The following is an 18891-nucleotide window of genomic DNA, read 5'->3' on the forward strand; positions in this document are numbered from 1 at the left end:
GACCGGCCCCACTGCACAGTATCGGGCCATAATGGAACATAAAAAAAATAATGCTGAGTGCCCCAGATCTTGGCACACGGCAAATATAGATTTATTTTGCCGAGTGTTTTGTACCTGACACTCGGCGAAAAGAACAGTTGCCAAGTGTCATATAAGGGACACTCGGTAACTTTGTCGACATGCCCCACTGCACAGTATCGGCCCGTAATGAAACATTAAAAAAAGTAATGCTGAGTGCTCCAGATCTTGGCACTCGGCATATGCGTTCATATACCCCCGCCCCACCGCGCCCGGCCCTTCACACACACGCCGCACCGCACGCCGCCACCCGCCGCCGCCTCCCCGCCCCACCGCGCCCCGCCCCCGGCGCCGCCCGCCCCGGCGCGTCCCGCCCCCAGCGCCGCCCGCCCTCGGCGCCCTGCCCCGCCCACGGCGCCCTGCCCCGCTCGAGGCGCCGCCCGCCCCCGGCGCTTCTCGCCCCCAGCGCCGCCAGCCCTCGGTGACCCGTCCCGCCCCCGGCGCCCCGCCCCGCCCCCGGCGCGTCCCGCCACCGGCGCCGCCCGCCCCGATAAGATTTTCTAAATGCGCCGCCAAGGATTTAACAATATTTAGTCTAGCTTTGGATTGATAACTGCATTCCTTCGCTTCCATAACTATTTGGAGATTAGGGATAGAACAGAGACGAACATTTTTCTGTGACGAACATTTTTCTAGTTTAAGCATCTTGATGAACATTTTTCTGTGACTTTGTGTCTATTCTTTTGTTACTATAAGTAGGATTACCCTGCATCACTGTAGATCCCTAGTTTGAGCCCTTTCCCATGCACATAGTCTGCCAAGGCCGTTACTCCTGATGGGAATGTTGACGCATTTGCAGCCAGGTTGCTCTGTAGAAATGCAGAAAGCTAGATTACTACTAGTTCTTTTGGTACTCTGCATATATGATTGTACCGCCATTTACTCACCTGGGAATCCCTGTCATAGGCTGCTCAGTAATCATCTGCAGTTCACAAATGTTGAGTTCTCTGGAAGTTTCGACTGGGCAAAAGAACAGCAGGGTCATTAGGAAATTACATTCTGTGGAGTGTTTGGAAACTAGAGAACGATGAAAAATTACTTTGATCAATGGTGCACATGTACGGTGTTTTCCTTTCCCATCTTTCTCATGCTGCTCGGGGTTGTCTGAATAGTTTTTTTGTTAAAAAAATTTAATGTAGCTAGTTGGTGGATATGCATGGCTGCATGCCTGATACACTAGATAGGTGATATATCCTTTCCAGGAGGCATGTGGAAGTTCAGAACACAAATGAGATGTTGGAATTACCAGTTGCTACATAAATAGCACTTTGTTTGATCAAATATAAGTCCATCTAAGTTTGAAGTGTCATTGTCAATATTTTTTAATAAACTGGTAACTACATTGTTCTTTACATGCATACATACAGTCCTTTTCTTTAAGTAAAAAAGAATTAAGAAAAGAAGATGAATTTCTCTTTGATTTTCCTGGACCATTCCAGACTTCACATACACAGCGCAGCTAGCTGCTTAAGTCTTCAGTGAGACTAAGAACCAATCTTAATGCATCTTAAAGAATCATCAGTACGTGTACGATACTGTGCCAATATACAGCACTGTACTGGAGAGGCTGTATGTATAGTTGTACTACACAGTCTGCATGCAGTGCTGTCAGCAGCATTAGATGCTCCCCGGTCTGACACCCCGCACCTGCAGTGTCTCCCCTTCCCCTCCAGCTCCGCTCAATCATGCGCAAAAGCTACCCACTCGCGCCATGGCCATCCTCTGAGGATTGAGGTACTGAGGTGCCACTCATTGCCTCATACTCCAGCTCGTCAACCTTTGGCCTGCCTTTGCAAACAAGATCCAGCCAGCCAGTTACGCACCAAAGCAGCCAACCACTTTTTCTTTTCTTCTAGTATCTACTGACCTTAGTTTCATTTCTCACCACTGACCAAGGTGGATAGATTCATGAACTGGACCATCCTGCTTCATTTGACAAATGAATGAGATACTGTATGGGAGAACAAAAAAAGAAAACATGCAACGTGAAAGACGCAGAGTGTCTGATGGTTCAAACTAAAAAGAAAAAAGAACCCTGGGATGAACTGGGGAGAAAAAAAAAGGAAGGAAGAGGGTAAAAGAAGCAAAGGTAAAGTTAAAAAGGGCACTGATATAGCAGAAGCCGATTCTAGAGTGGGCAGTGGAGTGTGTACTGCTGCTCAGCGGCAGCAGGTGAGGCATGCAGTGCAGTGCAGCCGTGCAGGGCCTTGTTTAGATTGCCTCAAAATTCCAAGTTTTTTCACTCTCTCTATCATATCAATTTTTGGACGCATGCATGGAGCATTAAATGTAGGTAAAAAAATAACTAATTGCACAGTTTGGTTGTAAATCACGAGACGAATCTTTTGAGCCTAGTTAATCCATGATCGGACAAAGTTTGTCAAATACAAACGAAACGTGCTACAGTATCCGGATTGCAAAAATTTACAATCTAAACTAGGCCCAGGTGAGGAAAGGAAACGAAAAAGAAATTCCCCGCGAATCGCGCGGGCTTCTGCGCTGGATGGACGGACGCTGCAGTCTCCTGTCGTGTCGCTGCCGGCCGAGCAGCCGAGCCCACCTGTCTACGGCCCGGTTCGTGCATCAGAGTCCGTGTGGTCGTGGTCCGCAACAGTTTCTGTTTGCAGGCACCCACACCCACACCCACACCCATCGAGCGGGGATAAATACTGTTCGATGGTTTCGCTAAATTTTTATTTATATCCATGTTTACATGGATTTGTTACGACAGAAAAACACGGCTCATGAAACAGTCAAGCGACATGTATGGATCTGCCATACATGTATTGTCAATCTTTGTATGCTATTGACACCTTCAACCGCTATTGTTTCTTTCTTCCCTGCTATTGGATGTTGGGTTTGGAAAACCGTTATTGGGTGTCTGATTTGTTAATGTTGAATTTGACAGATTTATCCATGTATTGTCTGTGTCTCATAACGTCTCATATTTTGGAGACTTTCCATGCCAATGATTGCCATTCTTTTAATGATCTCGCTATACACTTACTGACCCGATGCATTTGGCTCTCTATTATCTTCAACTTGCAGGTTTTTGCCGCCGCTCCCTGCCCCACCCTGCCGTCTGGTTCCGCCTTGCCCTCCCGCCGCCCCACAACTTGCCGTCGTTTTGCAAGGTATAAGATGTGTATGTGGTTGTCGGCCATCGTGCCATTTGTTGCCGAGTGTATGTGGTTGTCGGCCATCGTGCCGTTTTATTTGTTGCAGGTTTTGGAAACCTCCCCGTGCAGGGGAGGTGCTGCCAAAATTTAGATTTGACACTATTATGTTCATTTATTGCAGGAGAGGCTATTGCAACGTCCTTGACTCGTCACTTTGCAGGACAGCAAGGTGAGGCATAAAAGACCATTCTTTCCATACCATGTTCGTATATCACGTAACCTAGTTAGGCGTCTCCCGTTCGAAAGAGATACGGTTGGAAATATGCAGATCTTTGCATATCTATAACTGTATCTGTTTCAAATTGTCCATGATTTTTGGACAGCCCGAGGATGTGTAGATGTTGTTAGTTTCCATGCTTTACTCCGATCCGTGATAGAGTTTCGGCAACATCTCCCTGTTGTTCTCCGGATACACAATCTCCCTTTCAGGACGTGTATTTGGAGAACAACGGGGAGGTGCTACCGAAATTCTATCTCGGATAGGAGTAGAGCATGGAAACTAACCCCATCTATACATCCTCGGGTGGGATTAGGACCTATCTTTACCTATTAGATAGTATAGGAACGTGTAGATGCAACGTGATTTTTTATATTACTCGCTGATATGCTAGAGGATGGATGACCGTGAGTGGATGTACACGGGCCGCTCTAGTCAGAGTTCGTGGACCGAAGAATGGATTGACAAGACCGATGCTTTCTTGGAACGGGCATTTGCAAGGGTTAAAGGAGCTAGTGTCACTTGGTGTCCCTGCAGCAAATGTGCAAACACGCGTCGGCAAACCAAGCTGGTCATGGGTAAACATCTTTGCAAGAATGGATTTACAGCAGACTATACCAGGTGGATCTAGCATGGTGAAGCCGATCGTGGGAGAGACGAGGTCGTGAGACAACGCATCGAGGAATATGACGGGGATGCCGGGGTAGGAGACATGTTAAATGACTATCATGAAGCACACTTCGATGAAGGACGTAGGGAGGAGGAGCCAGAGCTACCGCAAAGGCGTATTACGACTTGTTGTCTATGGCACAGCAACCCCTTCATGGGTATTCCAAGGTTTCTCAACTGGATGCCATTGCACCCCTAATGGCCGTGAAGTCCCAGTTTAGCTTGAGTCGAGACGCCTTCGATGTTATGCTCACAGTTGTTGGCAGCCTGGTCCCGGATGGTCACATCTTGCCAAAGAGCATGTATGAAGGGGTGCATCTTAAGAAACTCCTTCGTGCACTTAAGATGCACTTAAGATGCCATACGAGCAGATACATGCTTGTCCGAAGGGGTGCATCTTATTTAGGAAAGAGTATGCGGAAGAAAAGTACTGTGTGAAGTGTGAATCGTCTAGGTTCCTAGAGGTAGACTCTGGTGATGGTCAGAAGAGGCAGCTCGCAATCCCCGTGAAGATCCTACGGTACCTTCCTTTCATACTGAGGATCCAACGATTTTACATGACTAAGTAATCCGCGAAACAGATGACATGGCATAAAAACGGACGTCGATACAATCCTGAGAAGATGGTACACCCATCCGATGGTGAAGCCTGGACAAGGTTTGATGAGATTTATCATGAGAAAGCTCTAGAGGCTCGTAATGTACGTGTTGCGCTGACAACAGATGGGTTCAATCCTTATGGAATGGCGGCTGCCCCGTACACCTGTTGGCCCATGTTCGTTATCCCCCTCAATCTCCCCCCTGGCGTCCTCTTTCAACGATAGAACATATTTTTGTCGTTGATAATTCCAAAACACCCTGGGGAATAATATGAGTGTGTACATGGAGCCTCTGATTGATGATTTGCTCTGTGCTTGGGAGGAAGGGGTATGGACATACGACCAAACTACAAAGACAAGCTTCAAGATGCATGTTTGGTACCAGTACTCCCTGCATGACTTGCCGACATATGGGATTTTCTGCTGCTGGTGTGTTCACGGGAGGTTCCCATGCCCGGTATGCAAGGCTTCTCTGATGTTCATTTGGTTGACGAAGGGTGGCAAGTATTCTTCGTTCGACAAACATCGACAATTCCTCCCTCCTGACCATCCATTCAGACTAGACATCAAGAACTTTACGAAAGGTGTCGTAGTTAAAGACCCTAAACCGCAGATGATGACAGGAGCCACGGTTCGCGCTCAGTTAGACGCTCTCAAGGTCAATAAACAAGAAGGTGGTTTTGTGGGATATGGCGAGCAACATGACTGGACTCAGAAGTCGTGCTTGTGGAACCTCCCCTATTTTGATGATCTTCTTCTTCCACATAACATTGTTGTAATGCACACTGAAAAGAATATCGCTGAGGCAATTTTTGGTACAATCATGGACATTCCTGATAAGACAAAGGATAACGTTAAGGCTAGAGTGGATCAAGCGAGGTTATGCGATAGACCAAAGCTGGACATGGCGCCTCCCAAAGCCGGCAAGTCATGGAGAAAGCCTAAGGCCTATTTCGTCCTGACGAGGGCCCAAAGGAGGGAGGTACTAGAGTGGTTCCAAATGTTAATGTTCCCTGATGGGTATGCAGCGAATCTGAAGAGGGGAGTGAACTTAGCTACTATGCGAGTCAACGGGCTCAAGAGTCATGATTACCACATATGGCTTGAGCGCCTACTTCCAGTGATGGCTCGAGGCTATGTCCCTGAGCATGTCTAGCAGGTGCTAGCGGAGTTGAGCAATTTCTTCCGCCAGCTTTGTGCCATGGAGTTATCACGTACCTTGGTTGCAGAAATGGAAAAAATGGCGCCTGTGTTGCTCTGTAAGTTGGAGAAGATTTTTCCACCCGGCTTCTTCAATCCGATGCAGCATATGATCCTGCACCTCCCGTATGAAGCATGAATGGGGGGCCTGTGCAGGGCCGTTGGTGCTATTCAATTGAGAGATGTCAAAAGGTTCTTCGAACTAAATGTAAAAACAAATACAAAATTGAAGCATCCATTGCAGAGGCCCCCCCCATTCAAAAGATTCTAGGAGGAGGTTTCAAACTTCACAACAAAATACTATGCTGACAACCTTCCTAGCGTGCATAATCCACCCTCTCGTTACAATGCCAGTGAAGATGAATCGAGCCTTAGCATTTTCCGAGGGCAACTCGGAAGTGCAAGTGGTTCGACCACCAAGATCTTGAAACATGAAGAGTGGCGCGCTATCATGCTGTATGTGTTGATCATCCTATCCGAAGTGGAGCCGTACATGCTGTAAGTTCTCAGCAAACTTGTTCTCAAGTAGTCACTATTCTGTGTCCAACTCCCATGTTTCTCGTTGGTACAGGGAATTTCATCGTCAATTCTGGCGTGAATCAAGGGAACCTACCCCGCAGGAAGCTGACACCCTTCTCAGAGAGGGAGCGGGAAATGTAATGCCCGATTTCATTTCTTGGTTCAAACAGAAGGTATAGTCCAATTTGGCTCGTACTTAGTTTGACATTACAAGATGCTTGTACATGCGAATAATATAACGAACCACCCTTCTTGAACTTGTAGGGCCAAACTAATGCGTCTATGAGTGCCGAGTTGAGACAGGTTGCCGATGGCTGTGCCTATAGGGTCAAGTCCTTTACCGGTTATGGCGTGAATGGCTATCGCTTTCACACAATAAGCCATGAGCAGAGTCGGCCCAATCGAAGAACCACAAATACCGGAGTTTTTACGCTGGGCATTGATGGGGTCGAGTACTATGGAAGACTTGAAGAAATATACGAACTCACATTTCATGGTTGTAAACCTCTTAATCCAGTCATATTCAAATGCCATTGGTTTGATCCATCAGTAGTGAGACGAACCCCTATTCTTGGGCTAGTCAAAATTCGACAATCATCCGTCTTACCAGCAGACGATGTCTATATTGTGGCTCAACATGCCACACAAGTTTATTATCTCTCAAGACCCGGATTTGTCGTAGAGGTTCCAAGGGCCTCCGTAGTGATTATATTTGCATTTGTGGCTTATTGTGACTTAGTTGTGACTTGTGATGATGGTTTATTGTGACTTGTGATGATGGTTTATTGTGACTTGTGATGATGGTTTATTGTGAACTATGATGATGGTTTATTATGCGTGTGACATATAATTGTGCATGTGATGATGTGTTTATTGTGAATTGTGATGGTTTATTGTGAATTGAGAGGGGTCCATTACACGTGACAGATTAGTAAAAAAGAGGGGGTCTTGGTCACTTTGCCGAGTGTAACACTCGGCAAACAGAGGAGTTGCCGAGTGTCAAGGCAAAACACTCGGCGAAGAGACCATTTTCTGTCATTCTGGGAACCCTTTATGCCGAGTGTTTTGGCTTTGACGAGTGTATTCCAATGGACACTCGGCAAAGTGACCATAAAATCTGACCATTGCTCGCTTGTTTGCCGAGTGTTTTTGGCGTGGCACTCGGCAAAGTGTCTAAACTTTGCCGAGTGTTATGGCTTTGGCACTCGGCAAAGTTTACTAACTTTGCCGAGTTTTTTCTTCCTGACACTAGGTAAACTTGAAGAACTTTGCCGAGTGTTTTATTCGTGACACTCGGCAAACATGAAAAAGTTTGCCGAGTGTTTTCTTCCTGATACTCGGCAAACTTGAGAAACTTTGCCAAGTGTTTTTCCGTCGGGCACTCGGCGAATTCGACATCACCGTTCCATCCCGTCAAAATTTTTTTGCCGAGAGTTTATTTTTGCCAAGTGTTTATTGACACTCGGCAAACTGTTTGCCGAGTGCCCGATAAAAAACACTCGACAAACTACTGTTTACTGACAAATCAATGCCATGTGCTGGATGCCGAGTGTAACACTCGGCAAACTGTTTGCCGAGTGTTTTTAGGCCTTTGCCGAGTGCCTCTGGCACTCGGCAAATCTACTGTATTCCGTAGTGGGAGGCGCTGCCTGCATCGCAACCATCCTTGGAGGCGTTACCTCTCAAGTGTTGCGTGTGGTTGTCGTTGCCGTGTCATTGAGTTGGTGGTGGAATTTCTTGGGTTACGCGATCTACGACCATAATACGGAAAGAGGGGCTATACCTAGGGTGGCGGCGAAGTCAGGCTAGCGGGGTCGTGGCGGGTTGGTGCAGTGGTGAGGCGACACGGTGTAGGCAGACCGGCATGGCGACAGGAACTCCGACTCGGCTCCGACAGGCTCTTCTCTATAAAAATCGAACAAAATACTGTCATTTAAAAAAATTCGGCAGAACCTCCCCTACACGGTGAGGTTTCCAAAACCTGCAAAAAACAACGGCACGATGGCCGACAAGCACATATGTCTCAAGAGAAGCCATGTAGTTTGGATATCAATCCATGTAGAAGAATATATCCAAGTAGTACCACTACTTCTACTACTACTTCCACTATTGCTACTACTACTACCACTAGTTCTACTACTACTACCACTATTGCTACAACTACTACCACTAGTTCTACTACTACTACTACCACTAATTGTACTACTACTACTACCACTAGTTGTACTACTACTACCACTACTTCTAATACTACTACTACCACTAGCACTACTAGTACAACTAATACTACTACAACTATCACTACCACGACAACAACAAGAGAGAAGGCATACCTGACGGGTGCCGGGGGTAGGGGCGGGCGACGTCGGGGTCAGAGTCGGGGTCGCCGGAGTCGGGCACGGGCGGCGTCGGGGCGGCCGGTCCATGGGGCGTGGCCGGGGGCAGGGCCAGCGCGGCCGGGAGCAGGGCCGATGCGGCCAGGGGCAGGGCACGGCCGGGGGTAGGGCGCGGGCGGCGCAACGGCGTGGTCGCGCGGGCGGCGCGGGCCGTGGCGGCGCGTGCGCGTGGCGTGTGTGTGGGGTGCGTGGCCGGCCTAGGCGGGAGGGGTTAAATCCCCTCTTTGCCGAGTGCCCCCGATCTGGCAGTCGGCAAAGGGTTTTTTAATTTTTTTTAAATTCTCTTTGCCGAGTGCCCCAGATCTGGCGCTCGGCAAAGAATTTTTTTTAATACTTTGCCGAGTGCCCCAGATCTGGCACTCGGCAAAGAAATTTTTTTTTTGAAAATACTTTGCCGAGTGCCCCTGACATGGTGCTCGGCAAAGAATTTTTTTTCGAAATTTGAGAAGGTTTGGTGCACGTTGTCACGTACGATGCTTACAAACCAGGACATTTTGGAAAAAAAAATCTTTGCCGAGCGCCGTGTCAGGGGCACTCGGCAAAGTATTTTCAAAAAAAATTCTTTGTCGAGTGCCAGATTTGGGGCACTTGGCAAAGTATTAAAAAAATTCTTTGCAGAGTGCCCCATCTGCGGCACTCGGCAAAGAAAATTTTTATAAAAAATTCTTTGCCGAGTGCCTAACAACAGGCACTCGGTAAAGAAGGACGTGGCCGAACACCGTTACGCGGGGCAGCCTATGCCGAGTGCCGCGCTTTTGCCGAGAGCCTGGCACTCGGCAAAGAATTGCTTTGCCGAGAGCCTTTTTTTGCCGAGTGCCCGACACTCGGCAAAGAACTCTTTGCCGAGTGCAATTCTTTGCTGAGTGCGGCACTCGGCAAAGAACGTCTTTGCCAAGTGCCCGATTTTTGACACTCGGCAAAGATCCCGTTTCCTGTAGTGTATATAGCTAATGCTTATATAATTTGTAGTTCTATGCATTACTTGTTAGTTGTTAACCTAGACTGGTGCCTCTTGATGAAGGTTGGATGATATATTAGGCTGGTAGGAATTGCAGAGTATAATCTACACCTTGGTATGGTTCATGTTTTTTCTTCTCTTTGTGTGTGTAGTTTTTTGTTCCATAAGCTACATGTATCCTTTGCAGCAGGTACTGCTATGTGATGCAGCTGTGAGTGGTCTATGTTTTTTTATCCTTCCAGTAGTAGCTATAACTTAAAGATTTTTCACTAATAATGATTATAGAGGACCACGAAGAGCTTGCATATTGTACTGGGTACTTCAGCTTGCAGTAGATGTTGTGAAGAGTTTCAGTGCGCTTCGTTGTTCATGGATCAACAATTTCATTCTGGCTTTTGCCTCTTCAGTGTTCTCTTTCTGTTTTGAGACGTGTCTTGTGCTGGAGCATTTTGCGGCCACACTGTCGGTAGTGGGGATTGTGTATATCAGAACTGCATCAAGTACCTGTCAGAGTGCCAGTCAGGATGCATCTGCCATCGGGAGCTACCAAAAATCATTTTTTGCTCATGTCCTCAGAGGTGAGTGGTGAGTCATCTTGCTTACTCCAGAGCTTAATTTCTAATTTCTGTTGATAAAAGTCCATCTATATTCCATGTGCCCCAGTCACAGTGTGCTTGGTTCGATGATTAACTTCATCGGGTATGGACTCGCTCAGCTTGCATGCAGCATCGGTCGCCCTTACTATTCTGAGGGATGAGTCGATCCCGGAAATTGGCTTGGAGGAGTTATGAAACAGATCGACTTGGTGACGGACGGACGGACGGACAGCACTGGCTTATGATTTCAAACCAAACGCCATTCATGAGGTTCCATCTGAGCATCTGATGATTCCGGACCGATCCATGAAAACAAAAGCTCTACAATTAACCAATAACAACGTGCCATCCCGCCACTGACTGCAGTTACAGGACCGAAGACGAGAAGAAAACGGAAAGTCACCCCACCCCCGCGTCGCCTCCTCCGTGAGGCGACTCGGGGCGACCGAAACCATACCCCACCGCTGGCTGCTCCCTGGCCGCCACCGCTGCTCCCCGGCCAGCGCTTGCAGCTTCAGCGGAGGCCAGTCCGGGGCGGCGGCCGGCTCGCGCGCTGCCCTGCCCCCGCGCTTGGCTGTGGCAGGTTAGGTGGCGGTGGCGGCCAGCTCATCTCCCGCGGCCCCGGTGGCTGGCTGTGCCGGGTGTTCGGCCGCCTTGCGCGCGTACCTAGCGTCCGTGTGGCCGGAGCCTGTGCCTGCTCGGCTGGCTGCGGCCTAGCGGTGGTTCTCCTGTGGCCCCAGTGCCTGTCTAGGCCGTGTTCCGCCGGGCCTTGCGCACGCAGCCGGTGTCCGTGCGGCCGGGTGGCCGAAGCCTGCGCCTGCTCAGCTGGCTGTGGCCTGGCGGTGGCTATCTGCCTGCTGCGACGGTTGTGGCTGGCCGGGAGCGGCACCAGTGGGCTAGGGCGGCCTGGTACTGTGCGGCTGCGGGGCTGGCAAGCTGTGCCCACCCATTGTTGCCTGCTATCCTCTGCTTCGTCCCGCGGCAGCGCTAGCATCGGCCGGTTCTAGGTTGCGGGAACCCTGGGCGGTTGCTCGTTGCTTGCTTCCAGGTAGTAGGTGCTAAGCGAAAGCCTTGCTGTCTAGCCAACGATGATGATGTCCTTTGGGCGCTGTTTCCATCTTTGGAGGCATCTGTTGTTGCACCTTCCTTTCTTCCTAGTACAGATCTTCGTGGTGAAAATCTGGTGCCTGCTACACAGGCAGCCGAGGCGCTGACTACGTCGCAACCATCCTTGGAGGCGTTGCCTCCTCAAGTGCTGCGTGTGGTTGTTGTTGCCGTGTCATCCAGTTGGCGGTGGAATTTCTTGGGTTGAGCCTGAATGCGCTTCATATCCTTCAATGCTTGTGTTTGCCTTACAGTGTGGTCGCTTCTCTGGTTGATGCTTTGCCACTTCCTTGTCGCTTCTCCGACGGTACTTTTGCCACCGTTAAGTTGTTGCTGGCTATCTCTGTGCGGATCTTTCCGGCTACCATTGCGCATCTTTTTTCCGGTGGATACTTGGCCGCCGTGGTTCCTCTCTAGCGGATGCTTCGCCGCTACAATTGTGTCTCTTTTCCGGCATGCACCACAGGAAACTGGCTCTTTGCCGACTGCAATTTTATTTGCCAACTGTTTTTTTTCGACACTCGGCAAAGAGGTCCCTTTGCCAACTGGAATTTCCTGCAGTCGGCAAAGCAGGATTTGCCGACTGCCTGGATTTGCCGACTGCCAGGCAGTTGGCAAAGAATTGCAGTCGGCAAAGGCAGGCCATGATTGACGCCATCCACGCCGTCACCTTTGCCGACTGCCACTCCGTCAGCAGTCGGCAAAGGCGCAGGCTTTGCCAACTGCCATCCTCCCTGGCAGTCGGCAAAGGCTCTTTGCCAACTGCCACTGATGGCAGTCGGCAAAGAATTAATTTTTTTTTTCGATTTTCGATCCCAGTTTTTTGTGTTGCCTTGCTACAGTAAGTACATGATATATTCCAAGTTTGGGGTCATTTTGATTTATTTTGCTATATTCCGTAGATTTTTTCTGTTTCTTTGATTTTTTCCGACAGCTCCAGATTTGAACTGCAGGTACATGAAATAATGGAATCCGGCCATTCAGAAAATGATATTCATGATGTTTGGAGCATGTTGAGGCCGTGTGCGGGGCCTCGCGTGAAATTTCGACCGTGTTGGTGTCGGAACACACCGAGCCACGCGCGTGAAAAGTGTTTTTAAATTTTATAAAATCGAAACGGAGTCCGAAAATGACGAAACTTGACGACGTGTCTTGTCATCGCATGCGGAGGCTGTGGTAAAAATTTGAGAAAGTTTCGAGCAAGTGGCGACGTCGGGTGGCTAAAACCTGGACATCTCCATGAGCAAGTGGCGTGCTGCGTTTGTCGACGAAGCAGGAAAGGCTCCAGCGGGAAGATGGTACGACCCAGTCGGGTCCATAGTCCTGCAGACACATATACATATATCACAAACTTATGAAGAACACATTCCTTATATATATCTTTGAGATATAGTGCAGCAGGTACATACGCATCAAATCGTGATAACCCAAACAATCGCTTGTAATGCTCTTGATGAGATAATTCTTGGGGATAAGGCCCCAATGTTTCTTCTTCTTTACAGATTGGGCTCATCCATGTTTTAAAAAGATGGAAGCTCAAAAACAGGACACAGAACCCAGCTACTAGACTGTGAACCCCCCAGCCTGTATACAGTTGCAATATGCAAGCTGCAATGCACAATATGGAAACAATAATCCACCATATGCAATCTACAATAATCCACAATCCAGTAAGTTCAAAGCAAATAGAGATTTATAATGAAATGAATATTTTGTACAATGCAGTAGTTAAGTTCATACCTAATCTTGACATGCCAAACAAGCCTGTGTGCCATCGAGACGATAATTGTCCAGAATTTTGTCCTCCTCTTTTCTCATCATCTTCCTTTTCCCCTTTGCCATTTATTTCTCCAATCTCCTTGATGTCATCTTCATCATTATCATCCATTTCTTCAATCTCTTTTTTGTCCCCGCCCTCCCCCTCCTCATTTATTTCGTTAATATCTCCTCTGGCGGCTCCACTTCCACTGCTTTCTTCCTTGTTTCTAGCTCCGGCCCCTCCTTCTCCACCCCTACCATCTCTTCCACCTCCTGCACGCCCTTCAGCTGTGCTATCACCATCTCCATTACCTCCACCACCTCCATCTGCTCCATCATGGCGATCGCCTCCACTTGCTCCTCCGTCTCTTATATGCTGTGCATATGAAAAAATAGAATCAATAGATTGAAGCCTACTCCACGCACTACTAGATAGATGGATGTAAATCAACACTAAATGTGCTCGCAGGATACTCAGGGTCGTTCGAGAAGAGATGATCGAGGTGTGTGTATATACTCACTTGGCCGACGATGTGTAGAGAATCCAGTATGTACATGCCATTGCGTAAGCAACCCTTGCCAACGATCTTCCCGGTCTTCTTCTCCTTGATGTGGCATGACGTCGGCTCAAAGACTGTGACCAGTCCATGATCACGAGCGAGCAGAGACACCGACACAACATTCCTTGTGTCATCCCCAACAACATAGTGGACGCCTGGGAAGTCAAAGCAGTCCATCTGTACAGACCCGCGCCCCTGGACCTGCGGGGCGGTGGCGTCATCCCCACTCGACGGAGCATCTTTGTTGTCCAGCTCGTGAGACCGGAAGTAGCCGCCTTCAAGCAGCAGCGCTAGGTTGGAGGTATGGTGGTTCCACGCGCCGGAGTCTAGAACCCATTCGTGGGGCCCCCACTTCAGGAGCCTGCAGCCATGCCCGTGCATGCATGCGCGACAGAAATTCATGATCCTGTGACAAAACTAAAATATAAGACCCTACAAGAGGCAATCGAAAAAATTTAAAGTAGGTAAAAGCAGAAATAGAGTATGATTACTGTATTGCTCTCGATGTTATCATTACGTATACGCATATGGCAAATTAATGGCATGTAGTATTTAAGGTAAATAAAAGAATAAGCATTATTTGTCATACTAAGGTGCGAAGCATATTTGTGATTAATTGTTTGCACCAGTCTTTGCATGCATTAAGACTTATGCAGTACAATCCGAAGCAGCATAAACACATGCAATGCGTTGGCTTTTAGTTGTCTTGCACATGCAATCTGTGTTTAGTCGTTTTTCTAGAACACATTCCTTATATATATCTTTGAGATATAGTGCAGCAGGTACATACGCATCAAATCGTGATAGCCCAAACAATCGCTTGTTATGCTCTTGAGGAGATAATTCTTGGAGATAAGGCCCCAATGTTTCTTCTTCTTTACAGATTGTGCTCATCGGTGTTTTTAAAAGTTGGAAGCTCAAAATAAACAGGACCCAGAACCTAGCTAGACTCTGAAAATCCACAGGCAAGATTGTTACTCCTGCCCCCCAGCCTGTATACGGTTGCAATATGCAAGCTGCAATGCACAATATGGAAACAATCCACCATATGCAATCTACAATAATCCACAATCCAGTAAGTTCAAAGCAAATAGAGAGTTATAATGAAATGAATATTTTGTACAATGCAGTAGTTAAGTTCGTACCTAATCTTGACATGCCAAACAAGCCTGTGTGCAATTGTCCAGAATTTTGTCCTCCTCTTTTCTCATCATCTTCCTTTTCCCCTTTGCCATTTATTTCTCCAATCTCCTTGATGTCATCTTCATCATTATCATCCATTTCTTCAATCTCTTTTTCGTCCCCGCCCTCCCCCTCCTCATTTATTTCGTTAATATCTCCTCTGACGGCTCCACTTCCACTACTTTCTTCCTGGTTTCTAGCTCCAGTCCCTCCTCCTCCCCTACCATCTCTTCCACCTCCTCCACGCCCTTCAGCTGTGCTATCACCATCTCCATTACCTCCACCACCTCCATGTGCTCCATCATGGCGATCACCTCCACTTGCTCCTCCGTCTCTTATATGCTGTGCATATGAAAAAAAAAGAATCAATAGATTGAAGCCTACTCCACGCACCATTGGATAGATGGATGTAAATCAACACTAAATGTGCTCGCAGGATACTCAGGGTCGTTCGAGAAGAGATGATCGAGGTGTGTGTGTATACTCACTTGGCCGACGATGTGTAGAGAATCCAGTATGTACATGCCGTGGCGTAAGCGACCCATGCCAACGATCTTCCCGGTCTTCTTCTCCTTGACGTGGCAAGACGTCGGCTTAAAGACAGTGACCAGTCCATGATCACGAGCCAGCTGAGACACCGACACAACATTCCTTGTGTCGTCCCCAACAACATAGTGGACGCCTGGGAAGTCAAAGCACTCCGTCCGTATAGACCCGCGCCCCTGGACATGCGGGGCGGTGGCGTCATCCCCGCTTGATGGAGCATCTTTGTTGTCCAGCTCCTGAGACTGGAAGTAGCCGCCTTCAAGCAGCAGCGCCAGGTTGGAGGTATGGTGGTTCCACGCGCCGGAGTCCAGAACCCATTCGTGGGGCCCCCACTTCACAAGCCTGCCGCCATGCCCGTGCATGCATGCGCGACATAAATTCATGATCCTGTGGCAAAACTAAAATATAAGACCCTACAAGAGACAATCGAAAGATTTTCTATTGTTTATAAGTACATAAATTACAAGATGGGGAAGATAGTTTCTAAGAGTTTAAAGTAGGTAAAAGCAGAAATAGAGTACGATTACTGTATTGCTCTCGATGTTATCATTACGTATACGAATATGGTAAATTAATGGCATGTAGTATTTAAGGTAAATAAAAGAATAAGCATTATTTGTCATACTAAGGTGCGAAGCATATTGTGAAAGACGAGGGTGTGATTAATTGTTTGCACCAGTCTTAGCATGCATTAAGACTTATGCAGTACAATCCGAAGCAGCATAAACACATGCAATGCGTTGGCTTTTAGTTGTCTTGCACATGCAATCTGTGTTTAGTCGTATAGTGACATTGTTTGTGGTTGCTCACAGTGTGTTGTATTTTTTATCACCTCCATATGGCTCCATGTATCAATAGAAACAGGGAATGTGAGGATATTCCATTTTGTTGGCACCAATGAGCTTGAGTATCTAATAACATAAAATCTGACATACTAGCTAAGGGCATCCTCAACAAGCAAAAGCAAATCGCCGGCTATAGAAATTAAAAAAAAGGAAAAAATTGTGAGCCCCACAGCAAGGCAAGAGTGGGTCTCGCTCAGCAGAGAGAGTAGATTTATAGGGACCTGTGCGAGCTAGGCGAGGAACTTGTCGCTAGCTATAGTTTTTGACATTCTCTTTCCTCCATGTACAAATAGCTAGCAAAAAGTACCTTGTTGGGGACGTGCTAATGTAATATTTGGTCTACTTTTAGCACAGCAGAGGTTTATATAGGATTCTATGGACAACCAAACAAAGATAAAAAAAAACACCTCAATAGCTTAACTACAGACTAATATAGCCTACCAAATGTATGTATTGTGCATGTGTATAGTTTGTACGTGGATGTCCATACCTGTGGAGGGTTTGTACCGGCACTAGCAGTTGCAGCACCAGTACCAGCGCCAGCACCAGCGTCAGCTGCTGCAGCGACAAAAAAGGAAACAAAATACTCCACAGCGCCACCACCAGCGGCATCAGCTCCAAAGGCACCAGCTCCTGCACCAGCATCAGCCCACTAATGGACCCCAGCCGCCGAACTGCATCATACACGAGCATATATATACCACTCTTGGCGGTTTTGGCTTGGGATGATTTGCCTTCCAATTCTGGTGGTTGTGATGACGACACACCATCTTCTTCTGACAGCTTAGCAGCTTGCATAGACGTCCTGCGTACCCGTTGATGCGGCCTGGATCCCTGGTCTTCAGCCCACAACCCACTGGAACTCATGGTGAAGTCCGCGTAAGACTTGAAGCTAGGAGGATGCTGCGGCGTTGATGCAGGGCAATCGTTCAGACCCGCTGCAACATCCTAGTCTTACGCCCAGGACCCTGGTCGGCACAGCTTCAGAATTCCTGCGTACGCGTTGATGCAAGCACCTGAAATAATCATCAACCAAAGTACGATACAAAGCTAATAAGTCGTCAGTGTCACAGTGTGTGTGTGTGTTTTCCCTTGTTTACTTTTCGCTCCTTTGTTAGATCTAGCTAGCAAAATCGCAAGACCATATGGATATTGTCATCAAATTTTGCTGGGGTGGAGGATTACCATCTGACCACACACACACAAAAAGAAGAAAAAGAAAGGGGAAAAAGGGAGACTTGGATGCCGTATGTGATGAACACTCCTCAAGTTTGTGTGAAACTCGATTAAGCAAAGATCTAAAAGCCGGACTAGTACAAAATCCAATCTTTTTTTTACCACGGCGTCGTGGACGGGATTCGATCAGGCAGCAGTCAAGACGGGTCTGTCTGCTCGCCCCGCGGCACCTCCCCCCTAGCAACCTGAGGCTGACCTGCAAGGGCGGCTCAGCAGCACCTGGCCTCTCGCCCGAGCAGCCCAACAAAGCCACCGCCAACTCTCACCAAGCAAGCGGATCGAGTGCGCCCCCGGAGTTCGATCGGCGAGGAGGAAGTGAAGACGGGGTCCTCGCCTCGTCGGAGGTTATTTATTTCCCACTACGGCCATTGGTTGGGCCCCACAGGTTCGCGTGAGACTAAAGCCACAAGTCCGCGTCAGAGTCGGTGAAATAGTACTATAGCGCAGGATAACGGAGCCGGTGAAATGGACCGTGGCGCGAAAGGCTTACTTGACTTTGGGCTACATATTGCGTTGGTTCACCGCCGTAGACTCTAACATGCGGGCCCATTAGATGTTAATCTAGCCGCGGCCTGCGTGGGCTATCTGAACTCTGAAAGTGTGCACAATTGCACCTCTGCACATCCACACCTCATGCAAACCATCTATCTTGGTTATATTATGCCAAAGAGACAATCAGAGCATGAGCTTTCCTATGTAAACAATTTCAAACACCAATCATCCGCCTACATACATTCTGTACATTATTCAAATTCACAACACATCTCGTCTCAAGTTCTCTCACAAGACAGACATCAGTGTCTCCATACATAGACCTATGTTAAAGCTCCGAGTTTGTAGCCACCAGCTACGTCGTGGCGAGCATCACAAAAAGGGAAAAGCCTTCATCAGTCACAGGTCGAGCTTGCTGGAGAGATACCAGGAGTGCATGGCCAGGCAGTCGAAGGCCATGATGTTGGCCAGCGACGACAGCCCGTGGATCATCCCAAACTTCCGGTTCATGGCTGCAAGGGCGGGGCTCCTCTTTGCCGTCTCCGCGTTCTTCGAGTACCCGACCTCGGTGCCGATGCCGAGGTCCTTCTCCATCTTGTGCCTCTTCATCATCATCTGCGCGAGCAGAGCACTGTATAAGAACGAGCGATACTGAAGGTAGTAAGAGTAGTAGTGCTTAACCAACCAAAAGATATCTCTGTGTCCGACCCTAGTACTTGTCTACTTGAATAGTACAATGAGTTGTGCTCGATGCAGA

General features: G+C 48.0%; 1 protein-coding gene across 7 annotated transcripts; it reads right to left on the bottom strand.

Annotated features, from left to right (window-relative positions):
* Positions 1–992: 992 nt before the first annotated feature.
* On the bottom strand, positions 993–17975 carry LOC136487162 (uncharacterized). 7 transcript variants are annotated; one of them, XM_066484291.1, is made up of 11 exons: positions 17745–17968; positions 16897–17422; positions 15504–15948; positions 14979–15357; positions 14624–14888; positions 13795–14239; positions 13256–13649; positions 12925–13165; positions 12743–12838; positions 1946–2001; positions 1497–1862 (listed from the first exon to the last, which is right to left on the bottom strand). In XM_066484291.1, the coding sequence occupies exons 2-10, from the start codon at positions 17271–17273 to the stop codon at positions 1953–1955; spliced, it is 2691 nt and encodes an 896-aa protein (XP_066340388.1). In that variant the 5' UTR covers positions 17274–17422; positions 17745–17968; the 3' UTR covers positions 1497–1862; positions 1946–1952. The 7 variants fall into 7 exon arrangements, with proteins under 7 accessions (XP_066340392.1, XP_066340394.1, XP_066340391.1 ...); XM_066484292.1 differs by having other exon boundaries at positions 1497–1866; XM_066484295.1 differs by lacking the exons at positions 1497–1862; positions 1946–2001 and adding an exon at positions 993–1038.
* Between the last annotated feature and the right edge of the window lie 916 nt (positions 17976–18891).

The sequence above is a fragment of the Miscanthus floridulus genome, chromosome 10 (genome assembly GCF_019320115.1).
Source record: "Miscanthus floridulus cultivar M001 chromosome 10, ASM1932011v1, whole genome shotgun sequence".
Taxonomy (NCBI): Eukaryota; Viridiplantae; Streptophyta; class Magnoliopsida; order Poales; family Poaceae; genus Miscanthus; species Miscanthus floridulus.